This window comes from Dendropsophus ebraccatus, chromosome 10, assembly GCF_027789765.1.
Source record: "Dendropsophus ebraccatus isolate aDenEbr1 chromosome 10, aDenEbr1.pat, whole genome shotgun sequence".
Lineage (NCBI taxonomy): Eukaryota > Metazoa > Chordata > Amphibia > Anura > Hylidae > Dendropsophus > Dendropsophus ebraccatus.
This window is the reverse complement of record NC_091463.1, coordinates 10868582-10887807: the sequence shown is the minus strand read 5'-3', so window position 1 is coordinate 10887807 and position 19226 is coordinate 10868582. Positions and strand designations below refer to the sequence as shown.

Here is a 19226-nt window from a genome sequence, read left to right as displayed (position 1 = left end):
TACCACTCATAGCCCCCTATATATTATTATATACCACTCATAGCCCCCTATATATATATTATATACCACTCATAGCCCCTATATATTATTACATACCACTCATAGCCCCATATATATTATTATATACCACTCATAGCCCCTATATATTATTATATACAACTCATAGTCCTCTATATATTATTACATACCACTCATAGCCCCCTATATATTATTATATACCACTCATAGCCCCCTATATATTATTATATACCACTCATAGCCCCCTATATATTATTATATACCACTCATAGCCCCCTATATATTATTATATACAACTCATAGCCCCCTATATATTATTATATACCACTCATAGCCCCCTATATATTATTATATACCACTCATAGCCCCCTATATATTATTACACACCACTCATAGCGCCCTATATATTATTACACACCACTCATAGCCCCCTATATATTATTACACACCACTCATAGCCCCTATATACTATTATATACCACTCATAGCCCCCTATTTATTATTATATACCACTCATAGCCCCCTATTTATTATTATATACCACTCATAGCCCCTATATATTATTACATACCGCTCTATTGCCCTATTTTTCCGTTGAAGTAGCTATACTTGTATAGTATTATATACTGTTTCTATCATTATTCCTTATATAAGGCCTTTTGGGTGATGTTATATGATGATTACACACCAATGCTTTCTCTCCTATTATTCTATTATATATACTGATCTTATTATTCTGTATATCAGTATATAGGTGACTGGGATCTGTCTGCAGTTCTATAGAGGACATTAGATGACAGGACACAATAGTGACTGTGAGTCCCCCAGAGGGTATTATCGGTCATGTACGGTATATATAGGATTGTCCCCTTCCATCAGGAAGATTCCTATATACATTATGGATTATTTTAGCCGAACCGCTGACCTGTAACAATGGAGGGTGACTATAGCCGACCAGGGGAGACTGATGGATTCTGGGCCGGGGAGGGAAGTGTTGGCTGATTTTCCTTCCTTCAGGAGGAGATGGCCGATCCTTCTCCCTGGACTGGAGAATAATGTGTAATGTCATCCGTACAACCATCACCCTGTCCGATGTGTATGTCCTAGTGTGTGATACTATGTGTATCTAAGCCCAATGTGTATGTTACTGTCTAGTGTATCTGATCCCAGCATGTGTGATACTGTCTGGTGTACTCAAGCCTAGGGTTTGTGATACTGTCTGGTGTATCTAAGCCTAGCGTGTGTGAAACTGTTTGGTGTATCTAGGCCTAGTGATACTGTCCGCTGAGCCATTGTATACAAGCCTATCAATGGATTAATACCATTTTGTGATCTGGCTTATCCGAGCTTACCGTGTGTGGTACCATTTACGTTGCTGGTTATTTAAAGGGGAACTTCAGCTCGGCACCACTGCGCCCGCTCTCAGGTAAGAGGGTAAGAAAAGAGGGCCAAAATGCAAACATAAGCAATTTTATCAATGATTGTCTTTACTTTTGCATTATAAAATGACTAATAAAACTTTCCTAGGCGAGAGTTCCCCTTTAAGGCAGAGCTCATTATTGCTAATACTTTCTGCTGAGCACGTGTTCCCATTCACGCACTGCAAGTCTTTTTACAGACACATTTTATTATATGTTGATCAATAAAAACGAGAGGGGGGGCATTACAAATCCAGGGAATTCTATAAAAACTGGTCCAGTCCATGGACCTCGGGGGCTGAGGACAACTGGGCGTCCATCTGTATCACAAGCTCATTCACACACCAGGGGTGTCATCACAGGAACCTGAGAGTCACCTGAAAATCCTATACAGAGCAGAAGCGGATGAGAGGTGCTACAATGTCTGGTGTGGTCGGTGGGCTCCGGGGTGGGGGGAGGTAGTGGGGTGGAAGTAAAACAAAGATGTCTGTATGGGGGTGGGGTGCCCAATGGACCGGGGTCATCCTTGGGCTGGAGGTGACATGGAGGAAGCTGAGGTGTCTCTGCGGGAAGTTGTAGCAGTAGCCCTGCTGTTTAGCTGAGAGCGGACGAGACCCCCGGTACCATATGGGGCCTATAAGTGATGTGCGGAGGTGAGTGAGGGATCCTCGGAGAAGCGAGCAGGTGATGTGGAGGAGGCGAGCACGGCATTAAATGTCCCATAGACGGTATCTGACCCGGTAGAAGGATGGGTCCAAACGGATACATAGCTTGATCTTCCGGGCCGTTCTTCAGAGGTTCATAGAGACCCTCGGGGGTTTGCTGCTTCTTCTTTTTGGACTTGCTGCTCACCTTCCGGTTGCGGGTTTGGATTCCCTCCTTCTTCATAGTTAAGGGGCGGTTCACCTAACATATAAAATAAGGCAACAATGGGCGGTGGTAGTAGAAGATAAAGAAGCAGCAACGCTTTCCTCCCCCCAAAATACAACATACACATTGGATGTTACCAGACATGATTGGCCATGATCCGAGCTTTCACATAAGTGTCACAATGTTTATCAGCATGGTGACCAGGGAAGGCCCGAGGACACCCGGGAATGTGGTAAGGCAAGTTAATACTTTATTATTTTGCACCAAAGGCAAGGGCTGCACGGAAATTACTTATGATGTCTGTGCAGCCCTTGCTGCCCGATAGTCAGCCCGTGTTATTGCTTGATAAGTGAGTGCAGATCTAGCAGATCGGTGCTCGTTTACAGTTTATGATCGGTCTGTGTAATAGGACCCTAAATCAGTGGTAGAATGTATCGGGATCTCGGTGGGGTTCTTACATTGTGCAGCTTATAGTACAGTCCGCAGGCGTTGCAGACCGGGTCACCATTGGTGTTCCTCCTCCATAGGGTTGTGGTGCTCGTATGACAGTTACTACATTGGGTCCCGGCCCTCTTGCTCACAATCTGCAAAGTAGAGATAAGATGGAGATGGTTGAAGATACATTTCTGCAAGTCTTACCGAGAAGAATGGCCCCAGCACTCAGCCAGCAGTTCCTTCTTTAAAAATGTCATCACTTCTCCAAAAGACTAAGTCTGAGACTTGAGAAAGGCACAAGAACCTCCGAAGATTGATGTCCATGAGGAGACCTATATCTAGCCATGTGACGTGGTCTCCGGCCCTAACATTGTGCTCACTATGTTCCCTCCATGTTCCTTACCAGACGTTTCTTTGGTCGGATCAGCGGACGGTTATGCCCGTTCATCTTGTGGTAAAGGCCACAGGCGTTACACAGGTAGTGGCCGCTGATATCTCGCCTCCACAGTGGGGTCACCGTGGCTCCACAGTTCACACACTCGCGATCTTCTGGGGGTCATATAGGGTAAAGTAGATATGTAAGGCATAAAACACGACATCGATATTCCTAATCAAACTCAAAAACAAGACATTCCCACCCTTTATGTTCTCCAGTGTATCCACCATCATATAACCCGGGGGCACCATCTGTAACCTATCCAGTCATGATCCAATAATCCATGCAGCCAAACATCTATACTATCCGCCATATTGATTCTAAATCTACACTCATCTCTAGGTTTGCAGTCCAAATTTCTGAAAAGTTTCCCTACATTGGTCTATCCATGAACAACTTCTCCTATTTAACCCTCATCTTTAGACTTCTCCTCCTCATCTTCCCATAAGTATAGCCGATAGACCCCTCTCCACATAACCTGGCTAGATATGAAGCTTGGAGGAGGAGGCAATAGATACCTGATGGCTGGAAGAGACTGTTATTGAAGTCCTGTGGAGAGCCGAGATATCCCATCTGAGACATAACTTGACTGTTCAGACTTCTTGACTCTAATGACACAAGGTCACCGGTCAATGGGCTCATTCTCTCAGTCTTTAATGTCTCCAAAAATTTAGGGCTCCCTTCACGTTCAGCTGATGGCGCAGAGCTCAGGAGCAATGGAACAGGAGAATATAATGGGGGCGAAGTAAGAGGCCCTAAAGGGGAAGCTCCTGATGTGTACAGAGGTAATGTACTGGAGGGTCTTCCATAGGTGGTCAGGTTGTGGATAAATCCAGGACTGCTGTCTGTCCAGTGAGATGGGTAAGTCTGGAGCACTGAAAAATAGAAAGTATAAATTTAGAAACTATAGTATAACTACTATAATACTGCCCCCTATATACAGGAATATAACTACTATAATACTGCCCCCTATATACAAGAATATAACTACTATAATACTGCTCCTATATACAGGAATATAACTACTATAATACTGCTCCTATATACAGGAATATATCTACTATAATACTGCTCCTATATACAGGAATATAACTACTATAATACTGCTCCTATATACAGGAATATAACTACTATAATACTGCTCCTATATACAGGAATATACTACTATAATACTGCTCCCTATATACAGGAATATAACTACTATAATACTGCTCCTATATACAGGAATATAACTACTATAATACTGCTCCTATATACAGGAATATAACTACTATAATACTGCCCCTATATACAAGAATATAACTACTATAATACTGCCCCTATATACAGGAATATAACTACTATAATACTGCTCCTATATACAGGAATATAACTACTATAATAGTGCTCCTATATACAAGAATATAACTGCTATAATACTGCCCCTATATACAGGAATATAACTACTATAATACTGCTCCTATATACAAGAATATAACTACTATAATACTGCTCCCTATATACAAGAATATAACTACTATAATACTGCTTCCTATATACAGGAATATAACTACTATAATAGTGCTCCTATATACAAGAATATAACTGCTATAATACTGCTCCTATATACAGGAATATAACTACTATAATACTGCTCCTATATACAAGAATATAACTGCTATAATACTGCTCCTATATACAGGAATATAACTACTATAATACTGCCCCCTATATACAGGAATATAACTACTATAATACTGCTCCTATATACAGGAATATAACTACTATAATACTGCTCCTATATACAAGAATATAACTGCTATAATACTGCTCCTATATACAGGAATATAACTACTATAATACTGCCCCCTATATACAGGAATATAACTACTATAATACTGCCCCTATATACAGGAATATAACTACTATAATACTGCTCCCTATATACAAGAATATAACTACTATAATACTGCTCCTATATACAAGAATATAACTACTATAATACTGCTCCTATATACAAGAATATAACTACTATAATACTGCTCCCTATATACAAGAATATAACTACTATAATACTGCTCCTATATACAAGAATATAACTGCTATAATACTGCTCCTATATACAGGAATATAACTACTATAATACTGCTCCTATATACAGGAATATAACTACTATAATACGGACAAGAAGAGAAAATAGCGCTGCACCTCACACCTATGGCTGATACTAATGCTTCTCAGCTACATTTCAAAAAACCAACTCCAGGATGTTGGTATATAATTTGATCAAACCATATGTACCCCATGTACCAGCGTGCAGGTCTCCTGGCTCACATGGGTCCCTACACTAACTTACCACCGTGTCAGTCAGCGACCGCCATCCCCGCAAGGCGTGCACAACCAGGGAAGGGAGGCCATAGAACGGCCCTGCAACCCCACTGTCACAGGACCAATACCCAGAGGCCCCCGTAAATCCCAGCAGGCACCGCCGGCGGAGAAAGCTGTCACCAAACAACACAAGTGTGAACAAGGTCTAAAACACTCACCACACTCAGATACCGGCACGAGGTACATGGGGCAGTATGGCTTGATCAATTCATACACAAAATTCTGATGTGTTTTTTATTTAGCCTAGCGGCACTAGTATCAGCCATAGGTGTGAGGTGCAGCACTCTGTTTCTTCCCTGAACCGCATAACTACTATAATACTGCTCCTATATACAGGAATATAACTACTATAATACTGCTCCCTATATACAGGAATATAACTACTATAATACTGCTCCTATATACAGGAATATAACTACTATAATACTGCTCCTATATACAGGAATATAACTACTATAATACTGCTCCTATATACAGGAATATAACTACTATAATACTGCTCCTATATACAGGAATATAACTACTATAATACTGCTCCTATATACAGGAATATAACTACTATAATACTGCCCCTATATACAGGAATATACTACTATAATACTGCCTCCTATATACAGGAATATACTACTATAATACTGCTCCTATATACAGGAATATAACTACTATAATACTGCTCCTATATACAGGAATATAACTACTATAATACTGCTCCTATATACAGGGATATAACTACTATAATACTGCCCCCTATATACAGGAATATACTACTATAATACTGCCCCCTATATACAGGAATATACTACTATAATACTGCCCCTATATAAGGAAAAGTGGGACAATGAGTAAGTAACAGCCAGACAACACCTACCTGAAGAATGGCGGAAAGTTGTCACTTCGCGGCTGGGGACAGCTCCACCATACGACGGACTGCTGTCACCGCCCAGGTTATAGAAGAAATCGGCCTCCTCGTTGCTTTGGGTTATAGTAGAGTCTGAGTACTGGCTGAGAGGCTCCTGGCCGGGCAGAGATGTGAATTCCATCGCTGGGCACCTATCATGGAGTATAATACAGATAATAAATCATTGCCACTATCAACCATTTCTCCTGTGCTCAATGTCGCCCCCTGCAGGAAGGAGTGGGGGAAGGGAAGTGACAACCGCCCAAATACATTTCTGGCCCAGAGTGTAATACTGCCACCTAGGGACAAGAATAGCATCTCTATTACAGTAACCCCTAATGATGGAACTGCTGATACTTCTTGCTATTGTCTGGGCATCTCCTTGTCTTCTGGCGGAGGCTTCTTGTGTTTTTACAATTCCAAGGATGAAGCAGCATGGCCGCTGTCCAAGGTACTGAAGAGAGAAGTGTACAGCAGCGAGGCCCTGGCATCACATAGCTTCCTCACAGAGGTGGGTGACCACCTCTGACGGCCGCCATCACCACGCCCACAGGGTAGCCAGCCACAGATATGCAAATAGGACAATGCATGGAATTATGGGAGCTTACTGCTACAGCTCTCCTTAATCTAAATAGTCTTCTGTAATAGCTCTAGCTTTTGCCACCCTGCTTTCCTGGACTTCTGAATGGTTAAAGGGGTACTTCGGCGAAAATCTTTTTTTTTTTTTTTTTTCAAATCAACTGTTTTCAGAAAGTTACATAGATTTGTAATTTACTTGTGCTCTCTGCTGCCACCTCTGTCCATATCAGGAACTGTCCAGAGCAGGAGCAAATCCCCATAGAAAACCTCTCCTGCTCTGGACAGTTCCTGACATTGACAGAGGTGGCAGCAGAGAGCACTGTGTCAGACTGGAAAGAATACACCACTTCCTGCGGGACATACAGCAGCTGATAAGTACTGGAAGGCTGGACATTTTGAAATAGAAGTAAATTATAAATTGATATAACTTTCTGACACCAGTTGATTTGAAAGAATGTTTTTTTTTCACTGGAGTCCCCCTTTAATCAACCCTATTCTATGCTCAAGTAGAATTACACACAACGATAACCGTCATGGCGGCCATATCATCATCTGGATTTTCCAGTGACAAGTAGGACTGATTATTTTTTGTTGCGGGTGGAAAAACCCTTTAAGCCAGAAGTGTAAAGTAATGATTCATATGTCATTGGGGCTTATCCGCATGACACCCTGCGGAAGATTAGTCAGCGACTAGCGCCACATCTAGAACGTATAGTTTCTCTTTTTTCAGAGTCCGATAATAACAAACATTGTTCCGTTACAGGAAGTCACATCTTATTTCCTTAATGAACTTATCAGCCGAAGATCTGGACAGCGGTGTCAAAATACTGGTCAGCTCTCGCGTCATATGTCAGTTGCTCTGAATAGCAGATGTACATAGAGATTACAGTACATCAATCCTGGTGCCCAAGATGGCGGAGGAGTATACAACAGCTAACAATCAGACAACCAATCAGAATCCATGTTACAAATTACAAACTGATCTCTGATTGGTTGTTGTGGGAGAGATTTATAAAACTGCCATAGCAACCAATCACATCTCAAATATCATTCCTTCTATTGCCCTTTAAAAATGAAAGCTGAGCTGAGATTGGTTGTTGTTGCCCATAGTAACCGATCACCGCACAGCACTTACAAAGTAAAAAGATGATACGTGATTGGTTGCTATATTATTCTATAAGAAAACCTTCCTCAATCTGCCGCATCAGTATGGCAGCCTCTGCTAGGCCTCAGTTCACATGAGTACCACCAAGGCTATGATCATACACTGTAGTGCCCCCCAGAGCATATCAATAGGTCAGTGTATATACCGTACATCTGGAAAGTCTTCAGCCCCCATTGCATGTTGTTATGTTGCTCCTTGCCCCCTATTATTCTGCCCCCAATACCCCATGATGATCAGTGAGAACAGGATGGTAGAAATCCCCCTACCTGCATCCCCATCAGTATTCAGGTGAAGCCCCTCGGTCAGTGATTCCTCCTCCGCTCTTGGCTATGAGGCCACAAGGATTACACCTGAATTTGGGAATGTTCGGCCATTCTTTTCTGCAGATCCTTTCCTGCTCGGTCAGGTTGGATAAGGGTCATTGGTGGACGCCATTGTCAGGTCTGTAGAGATGTCCCACTGGGGTCAGGGGTCGGGTCACTTAAGGACATTCAGAGAGTTATCCCTAAGTTGCTCGTATGTCCTGGCTGTGTGCTTGAGGTCATTGTCTGGTAAAAGGTGAAGCCTCGGCCCAGTCTAAGGCCCAGAGCGCTCTGGATCAGGGCTTTATTAATAATATCTACGTACTTTGCTCCATTTAGCTTCCCCCCCACACACCCTGACTATTCTCCTTACCACCCCCCCCCCACCGTGTTATCCCCACCAGACTTCACTATTGGGCAGGTGATGGCCAGTGCCCGGTCTCCTCCAGCCATAACACTGAGAATGGAGGCCAAAAAGGTTAATCTTCGTTTCCTCAGAGCAGAGAATCTTGTTTCTCACAGCCTGAGGCTCATTTGCCTTTAAGATAAACTTCTGGAGCCATTTATGTGTCTGTTACTGAGGAGCCGCTTCTTTCTGGTCACTCTGCCATAACGCCCAGATTGGTGGAGGATGCACCTGGGAGTGTCACCAAACAGGATCCTTAAAGCTCAAGCAAAGTGACCATTGGGTTCCAGGTCACCTCTCTAACCAAGGCTGTTCTCCCGATAATTCTCTGGGGTGTGGTGGCAGCTCTAGTCCTGCTTGTTCCACACTCCCTCCATGTAAGAATTATGGAGGGCGCTTTTCTTGGGATCTTTCAGTGCAACAGAGATGTGTTTGTCCCCTTCCCTAAAGCTGCTCCTCCACACAGTCCTGTCTCTGAGCTCTACAGGCAGTTCTTTCCTCCTCATGGCTCAGTGCTCTGATGCATTGTCAGCAGTGACACCTTATATAGACAGGGGACGGGGTTGCTCCTGATTCTGTCCAATTGGCTGAATGTACCACCAGTATCTCCAATCAGGGTTCAGAAACATCTCAGGTTAGATAAGAGGAGCTGAATATCATGTGTCATAGCAAACGCATTGTAGATTGCCAGGCTTCCCATACATACACTCATAGGCCTCTGTTCACATAACTACACCCACAGCTATGATCATACACTGTACTGCACCACCAAAAAAAAAAATCTTTCAACTGGTGCCAGAGATTTGTAATTTACTTCTACTAAAAAAGTCTGCCAGTACTTACCAGCTGCACAGACAACGTCACAACCCGGTCGATGGATTGTCCGCTCTGCCAGTCAGTGAATGGAGTGTGACACCGCTGCGGTCATTGAATGGCTAAGCGCGGAATCCACTAGCTGGGACAGCCATTCCCCACCCCCACCCCCCCTGAGTCCTGACGTCATCAGAACTTTCATCCTGCCGGCTGTGACATTTTTCAAGTCACCAGACTTCTCTTTTAACCAGCCCTAAACTCATGGAGGGACATTCATCAGTTGCGGCCCTGGCCTACGCCTGCGGTATCCCCCACTCACACAATGGGTGGACGCACGGCGAGGAAGTGTGGCCTCCTGCCACATTTTGATATGTTGCTGCCCATGGTGAGACTAACAATTCCTTCTATACTTGTTATTATCTATTCAGTCTCCTTCCCCCAGTTCTCAGCTGCTGCTTTCTGCTCAAGACACAAAAATCTGTGTGTGAGCTTTGCTGTCTCCCCCTCCCTTCGGAGATGACTGATGTAAACAAGTCCCTGGCAGGCTTTATCTGCAACTTTGTAGCTTTTTTGTAATGCTGGGAGGGTGAATTTGAGGTCAGGTTGCTGATGAATTCTTTGGGGGACATTTATCATCATGCTCCCCTGGCCTATGCCACGGAGAAGGGGCAGATTTGCACCTTTTCTGTTGTGTATGCCAGCCGTATCCCCGATCATCTAAACCAGAGCAGGTGTGGATATTTGTGCAATGTCTGCACTAGGCAAAGCATGAACCTCGTCATAAATTTGGCCAGGAAAAGGGGCAGGACTTTATTTAAGACTGGCTTACTCATGAACATCAGCCATCTCAGAAGGGAGGGGGAGAGAGAGAGAAAAGCTCACACACAGATTTTTGTGTCTTCAGCAAAAAGCAGCAGCTGGGGGAAGGAGACTGAATAGATAATAACAAGTATGGAAGGAATTGTTAGTCTCACCATGGGCAGCAACATATCAAATGTTATGTTTGAGCGGAATACCCCTTTAATATTTGTAAGAAAAAACAGGCCACTGGGGGTTTGTCCAGGATAGGAGACCCCTAAAAAGCTTGCCTTGTCTAGATCCTAATTCGGCCACAATCTGGTCCTGGCTGCTCAGACTGTAGGTTAGTGAAGCAATAGAGCTGGTGTTAGAGATTTCACAAACTACGAGCATCATTTCAAAAAGGAAGTAAGAAGGGATCGGATCTACAGACCTCAGAATTCTAAGGAATTCAACGTAAAAGTAACAGAAATTACCGGGTGAATGACATCATAAGGCGTGAAACCAATTAGAGGGATGAATGGATCAGCACTACGTGTCCGTTCATATGGAGCCGTTACTGCTCACACCGGACCCATCAGTTTTTGGGCTTTAGCAATGACTCCGGCCACAGCCCTAATGAAAATAAAGGATACTCACCTGCCTGATCCCCTGCTGCCAATGTGACTTGGGAGCTGTCAGGCAGGTGAGTATTCCATTATTTTAAAGCTACTTGATCTCTTTGAAAATAATAAAATAAAATATATATATATACTGATGCATTATTTGCTATAACTTGTATTTTATGCCGTATTGTGGTTTACCTATGAGCTTTTAATGAATTATGTAAAAGAAAAATAAAAATTAATTTAAAAAAAACACACACACACACACATATGTATATATATATATTTAAGAATTCACGGTTATTTTTCTTTTGTTTTTACAGTATTGAATGTGCAGTAAAAAGTAAGCAATAACTTTATTCTGCAGGTCAGTAGTTATGAGGAGAATACGTTTATATTGTTTTTGTTATGTTTTACGACTTTTATACAGTTAAAAAAAATTCACAATTGTTATTCCTTTTTATTGCCATATTTTAAGACCCAATTTTTTTGTGTGTGTGAGGGCTCATTTTTTGCAGGGTGAGCTCTAGTTTCTTATTTCCGGATCTTTCTGATCACTTTTTATGCAGTTTTAGTAGGGAGGCAAAAAAAACAAAACTGAAACCGCAATTGGTTTCAGAAAGTTATATTGATTTGTAAATTACTATTTAAAACCCCCCAGTTTTCAAGTACTTATCAGCTGCTGTATGCCCTGCAGGAAGTGGTGTGCTCAGTGTCTGGTCTGACACTGTGCTCTTTGCTGCCACCTCTGTCCATATCAGGAACTGTCCAGAGCAGCAGCAAATCCCTATAGAAAACCTCTCCTGCTCTGGACAGTTCATGACATGGACAGACTGGAAGGCATACACCACTTCCTGCAGGACATACAGCAGCTGATAAGTACTGGAAGACTGGAGATTTTTTTTTTTTTATTGAAGTAATTAAGAAATCTTTTCGTACCCTTTTTACTCTATATTGTTGAGCACTTTTAAATGTTATTCTGCAGGCTGGGGATAATGGGAAGCAAGGATCCAGATAGTACAAGCATCACAGAGGTAGAAAGCTTCCGGCCCACATGTGTGTAAAGCTCCTGGTAGTAGTGGTGGCCGGCTGCCATGTTATATCGTACAGAGGATAAGAAGACACGTGGGACCTTATCAATGTGCATCATGTCTCACATTACCGCCTCACTTCTAGATACAAACACTTGCATTGCCGGGTCCCTTGTTAGACTACTCCCACATATACAGCACACACTATACACAGTATACCAATACATACAGCACACAGTATATACAGTATATACAGCACACAGTATATACAGTATACCATTACACACAGCACACACTATACACAGTATACCAATACATACAGCGCACAGTATATACAGCACACAGTATATACAGTATACCATTACACACAGCACACACTATACACAGTATACCATTACACACAGCACACACTATACACAGTATACCAATACATACAGCACACAGTATATACAGCACACACTATACACAGTATACCAATACATACAGCACACAGTATATACAGTATATTAGTATACACAGCACAGTATATACAGTATACACAGCACACAGTATACCATTACATACAGCACATAGTATATACAGTATATTAGTATACACAGCATATACAGTATACACAGCTCGCAGTATATACAGCACACAGTATATACAGTATACACAGCACACACTATATACAGTATACCAATACATACAGCACATAGTATATACAGTATATTAGTATACACAGCATATACAGTATACACAGCACACAGTATATACAGTATACACAGCACACACTATATACAGTATACACAGCACACAGTATACACAGCACACACTATATACAGTATACCAATACATACAGTACATAGTATATACAGTATACACAGCACACAGTATATCAGTATATACAGCACACAGTATATACCGTATTCCAGTGTGTACAGCACACAGTATATACTGTATACCAGTATATACAGCACACAGTATATACAGTATACACAGTACACAGTATATACAGTATATCAGTATATACAGCACAGTATATAAACCATATCAGTATATAAAGCACATGTTATACCAGTATATACAGCACATTATATACAGTATATATAGCACACGGTATATACAGTATATCATTATATCAGTATATACAACACACAGTATATACAGTATCAGTATATACAGCACACAGTATATCCAGCACACCAGTATATACAGTATATTAGTATATGCAGCACACAGTGTATGCAAAATACCATTATATACAGCATATCAGTATATACAGCACAGTATATACAGTATACCAGTCTATACACAGTATATACAGCACAGTATATACAGTATACCAGTCTATACACAGTATAGACAACGCTGGGGAATCTGTTGGCGCTATACAAATAATATAATAATAATTATTATTATTTACAACACAGTATATACAGTATACAAGTCTGTACAACACACAGTATATACAGCACACACTATACACAGTATACCAATACATACAGCACACAGTATATACAGTATATTAGTATACACAGCACAGTATACACAGCACACAGTATACCAATACATACAGCACACAGTATACACAGCACACAGTATATACAGTATACCAATACATACAGCACATAGTATATACAGTATACACAGCACACAGTATATACAGTATACACAGCACACAGTATATACAGCACACAGTATATACAGTATACAGAGCAAACAGTATATACAGTATATCATTATATCAGTATATACAACACACAGTATATACAGTATGAGTATATACAGCACACAGTATATTAGTATACACAGCATATACAGTATACACAGCACACAGTATACACAGTATATACAGTATACACAGCACACAGTATGTACAGTATACACAGCACACAGTATATACAGCACACCAGTATATACAGCACACCAATATATACATCACACCAGTATATACAACATACAGTGTATGCAAAAGTACCAGTATATACAGCATATCAGTATATACAGCACAGTATATACAGTATACCAGTCTATACACAGTATATACAGCGCTGTGGAATCTGTTGGCGCTATACAAATAATAATAATAATTATTATTATTATTATTTACAACACAGTATATACAGTATACAAGTCTGTACAACACACAGTATATACAGCACACACTATACACAGTATACCAATACATACAGCACATAGTATATACAGTATATTAGTATACACAGCACAGTATATACAGTATACACAGCACACACCATACACAGTATACCAATACATACAGCACACAGTATATACAGTATATTAGTATACACAGCACAGTATATACAGTATACACAGCACACAGTATATACAGTATACAAGTCTGTACAACACACAGTATATACAGCACACACTATACACAGTATACCAATACATACAGCACACAGTATATACAGTATATTAGTATACACAGCACAGTATATACAGTATACACAGCACACACTATACACAGTATACCAATACATACAGCACATAGTATATATAGTATATCAGTATACACAGCACACAGTATATACAGCACACACTATACACAGTATACCAATACATACAGCACACAGTATATACAGTATACCAGTCTATACAACACACAGTATACCAGTATATACAGCACACAGTATATACAGTATATTAGTATATACAGCATACAGTGTATGCAAAATACCAGTATATACAGCACAGTATATACAGTATATACAGCGCTGCGGAATCTGTTGGCACTATACAAATAATAATAATAATTATTATTATTATTATTATTAACAACACAGTATATACAGTATACAAGTCTGTACAACACACAGTATATACAGCACACACTATACACAGTATACCAATACATACAGCACACAGTATATACAGTATATTAGTATACACAGCACAGTATATACAGTATACACAGCACACACTATACACAGTATACCAATACATACAGCACATAGTATATACAGTATATCAGTATACACAGCACAGTATACCAATACATACAGCACATAGTATATACAGTTTATCAGTATACACAGCACACATCATATACAGCACACAGTATACCAATACATACAGCACATAGTTTATACAGTATATTAGTATACACAGCATATACAGTATACACAGCACACAGTATATACAGTATATACAGCACACACTATACACAGTATACCAATACATACAGCACACAGTATATTAGTATACACAGCACACAGTATATACAGCACACACCATACACAGTATACCAATACATACAGCACACAGTATATACAGTATATTAGTATATACAGCACACACTATACACAGCACACACTATATACAGTATACTAATACATACAGCACACACTATATACAGTATATTAGTATACACAGCACAGTATATACAGTATATCAGTCTATATACAGCACACAGTATACCAGTATATACAGCACATAGTACATACAGTATATCAGTATATACAGCACAGTATATTGGGGGGGAAAAAAAACTTGCCAAATTTTTAGAATTTTTGGAAGAAATCAGTAAATTCCACTGGTATCAGGTTCTGGCGTCCTGGTGATATCCAGATGGCAAGTGACAGATAATAAGGATAGAAGTAATGATTCCTTACTATAACGATTACCTACAGATTATTATAGCACTACATTTTCACTAGGAAATATTAAAAAATGTTTGCGCAATACAAAAACAAATGTATGCACATAAGCGACTGCTCGAAAATTTTGAAAAACTTCCTTAAAGACCATTAATAAATGTCTATACGGCTGCAGCAGGACGGATGATTCCCGTGTAAAAGAGGTTACACACATATCTAGCGGGTTGGTCATCTTTGGCGCAGTTCATGGCGCACTGCTATTTGAATTTTATGTAATTTTACATAGGACTGCTCAGTTATCAGAGGGAGTGTGAGCCTAAAAAGTTATATAAGTTCAGCTCTGCTTCATCTGTATATGGTTTTACATAGGACTGCGCAGTGATTATAACGCATGTAGGCCCAACAAGGTAATGGACAATTTCAGCTCTGCTACATCTGTATAAGGTTTTACATAGGACTGCGCAGTGATTATAACGCATATAGGCCCAACAAGGTAACGGACAATTGTAGCTCTGCTGCATCTGTATATGATTTAACATAGGACTGCGCAGTGATTATAACGCATGTAGGCCCAACAAGGTAACGGACAATTTCAGCTCTGCTACATCTGTATAACGTTTTACATAGGACTGCGCATTGATTATAACGCATGTACGCCCAACAAGGTAATGGACAATTTCGGCTCTGCTACATCTATACCGATTATGAACTCACCTCCTGCAGGAGAACAGGACGCCGTAAATTCCTCTTTTTTAAAAAAATTCACCCCAAATCTCTTGGCTTTGACCCAGTGGTCTTCAGCAGCAGCAGTCCCCCCCACTGGTGCGCCGTGACCCCTTTAACCGATAATCCTTTCCCCTGCAGCGTGGTGTGACCTTAGTCCCTATATTCCAGCCTGTACACCTCCTCTCGCCCTGGCACCCTCATCCCTTATAGTCACTAGTCCCTCGACTTCAGCAGGTCCCTCCCGAGGCCCCGCCTTCTATAAAGTGCCACTGTCTATGGGTGGGGAGGCCGGGACCTCTGTGACCCCCCCACCTTATGTCATATATATGTATATTTATTATACACATGTATATAGTCTATTATAACATCTTACGTTTCATCACATCAGATATCAGCAGACGGAGGTTAAAGGGTTAAGTGGCGCAGAATAGGAAGAGTCGCACAATTTGGGCACCTTGAGGGTTAAATTCTGCCTTGTGTTGCAGAAGGGGTTAACCGATCTGATCTGGGGATGAGGTAAGACCTCGGCTTTTTAGGGTTTATCAGTTCTGTGATACCTTATAGCATCCAGATACAGGGTGAGGGCAGGGAGGGCGGGACTTGTCCCAGGAGCTGACACTCACTGCAGCCGCACAGAAAAAAAGCCCCATTCTTTTCCATATGAAGCCGGCCAGCTCTCCCCTCCTCCACCCCGGGGCTGTGCTCTTGTGCTTGTAGTTTATTGGCTACGGAATAGGTTGCCGCTATAAAAATTATTATTAAAAAAAAGAATTCAACAATTTTTTTCCCTTTACTTTACTGGAGTTTTTGGGAAGTGCACGTTATTGTGTACTATTATACTATTACTATTATACTATTTTTGGGAAGTGCAGTTGTTATGTACTATTATACTATTACACTTATACTATTTTTGGGAAGTGCAGTTATTGTGTACTATTATATATAGAGGAAGGTGGCAGTGTGAGGGTTAAGGATGCGTAATAATAAGGATAACGGGATGATGTGCTGCGGCCGCTCCCGTCTCCTCCAGTGACTGTGTGCAGCGTACAGCGCCCGCCGCTCCCTCCTCTCATCACCACAACTCCCTCCTCTGTGTAACTGATGTCAGTCTCTGCCAAACTTGTCTCTTAAGAATCAGATAGCATCTTATCACCTCCGAGCAGCCAACAGGGAGGAGAAGGGACCGGCCAGCGGCCTAGCCACAGAGGACAGCCGCAGCAGCTGCAGCAACATTAACCTCCTCCGTGCTAAAGCCAACAATGTGCAGCCAGGGGTCCCCAGAGGCACAGAGCGCCCCCCCGGCTATTGCTGCATGACACCATTTACCCCCAGGTATACCCCCCATGTGATAGGGTTAAAGGAGCAACCAACTTTACTCCACCAATCTATTCCTACTATGTAGCTGAATTTAATCTACTGTTCTCTGTTATCAGCCATCCTAGGCCCTGGAGTATAGTGTTCTCAGTACGTTCACACAATGTTACAATTAATACAACGGACGTTCTTTTCATACTGCAATGATTTGCACTGAAGTCAATGTAAACAACCACCATTGTATGGAACAACGGCCATTGTTCACTACGGCCGTCAAAATAATGATCGTGTCAATTATTTTTCGGCCGTCGTCAATAGACTTTAAGGCAATTCAAAACAATGGCCGTTGTTTATACATTATGTGAACATATCCTAAAAAAAAAGCGTAAATGACCCCCAACAGCCCCTTTTTTAATGCTGGAGTGTCCCTTTAAGTGATGGGTATCATATACAAGGGGCAGATAGGTGACTGCATTGCTTGTATACAATCAGGATGACGTGTTACTTATCAGGATCTGCGTATACAGATCCTACAGCATCGCGGTCTAACCTGCCCTCCTCCAGATGGTACACAACTACAATTCCCAGCATGCCTGACAGCCAAAACTTTTCTCTATCTGTCCAGACATGATAGGGACACGAAGTGCGTCAGGTCTGCCATGTCATCTGTCTATGGAGCAGGAGACACAGGCTGCTAGGAAACAACCTCTGGCTGATGATAGTAAAGCCGCTGGATATACACGAATACAGCTTTCTTCTATAGGGATAGTGGGGACCCCACTAAGAAGGTTCTAGTCCTTTAAGGTGTCGGTAAGATGTATGCTGTTCCTGAAGCCTCTGAAAGCCAATTTGACTCTCCAGCTGGTGCAAAACTACAACTCCCAGCATGCCCAGGCAACATGCTGGAGAGTCATAGGTTCTAAGCCGCTGGCTGTCCGGGCATGCCAGAGCTGTAGGAAGACCCTTCTTAATCCAGACTGTGTGCACATATTATAAGTGAGTCTATCCCTTTAAGAGACTAACATGTAGTTTATGTTATTCCTGCACTCTGATCGATTACCTTATATGAACCCACATTAAGTGATATAGGGAATGTTACCCCACATCCACGCACTGACAGGAGTGTCGGCCATATTGGCTCCCACCCAGGAACGGCTCGACATTAATGGCCTGACATAAGCGCAGACCTGATCTGCAGGACACCTGATGGGATGACTACACTGGGAATCGCCTTATATTATTGCATTAGATAAAGCCATGGGTCCAGCTCCTATCCCCACTGATTTCCGTCTCCATATTGAGGGGTACTCCGAGGCAAATTTACTGATCGGCGGGGTACCAGGATCCTGATGATCATTACATTTCGCCCAGAATACCCCTTTGAGCAATGCCTTATTATATTATAATATTTTGCTATAAGGCAGAGCTTTACTATCATCTCAG

The 19226-nt window shown here is 41.5% G+C and overlaps 1 protein-coding gene across 6 annotated transcripts; it reads right to left on the bottom strand.

The window, feature by feature from the left end:
* Window positions 1–1428: 1428 nt before the first annotated feature.
* GATA1 (GATA binding protein 1) lies at window positions 1429–16661 on the bottom strand. 6 transcript variants are annotated; one of them, XM_069942696.1, is made up of 6 exons: window positions 7783–7934; window positions 6413–6594; window positions 3696–4052; window positions 3145–3299; window positions 2765–2890; window positions 1429–2342 (listed from the first exon to the last, which is right to left on the bottom strand). In XM_069942696.1, exons 1-6 carry the CDS (start codon window positions 7866–7868, stop codon window positions 2031–2033), a joined length of 1218 nt encoding a protein of 405 aa, XP_069798797.1. In that variant the 5' UTR covers window positions 7869–7934; the 3' UTR covers window positions 1429–2030. The 6 variants fall into 6 exon arrangements, with proteins under 6 accessions (XP_069798797.1, XP_069798799.1, XP_069798798.1 ...); XM_069942698.1 differs by having other exon boundaries at window positions 1430–2342; window positions 7813–7934; XM_069942697.1 differs by having other exon boundaries at window positions 1430–2342; window positions 3145–3290; window positions 7783–7933.
* Window positions 16662–19226: the final 2565 nt, after the last annotated feature.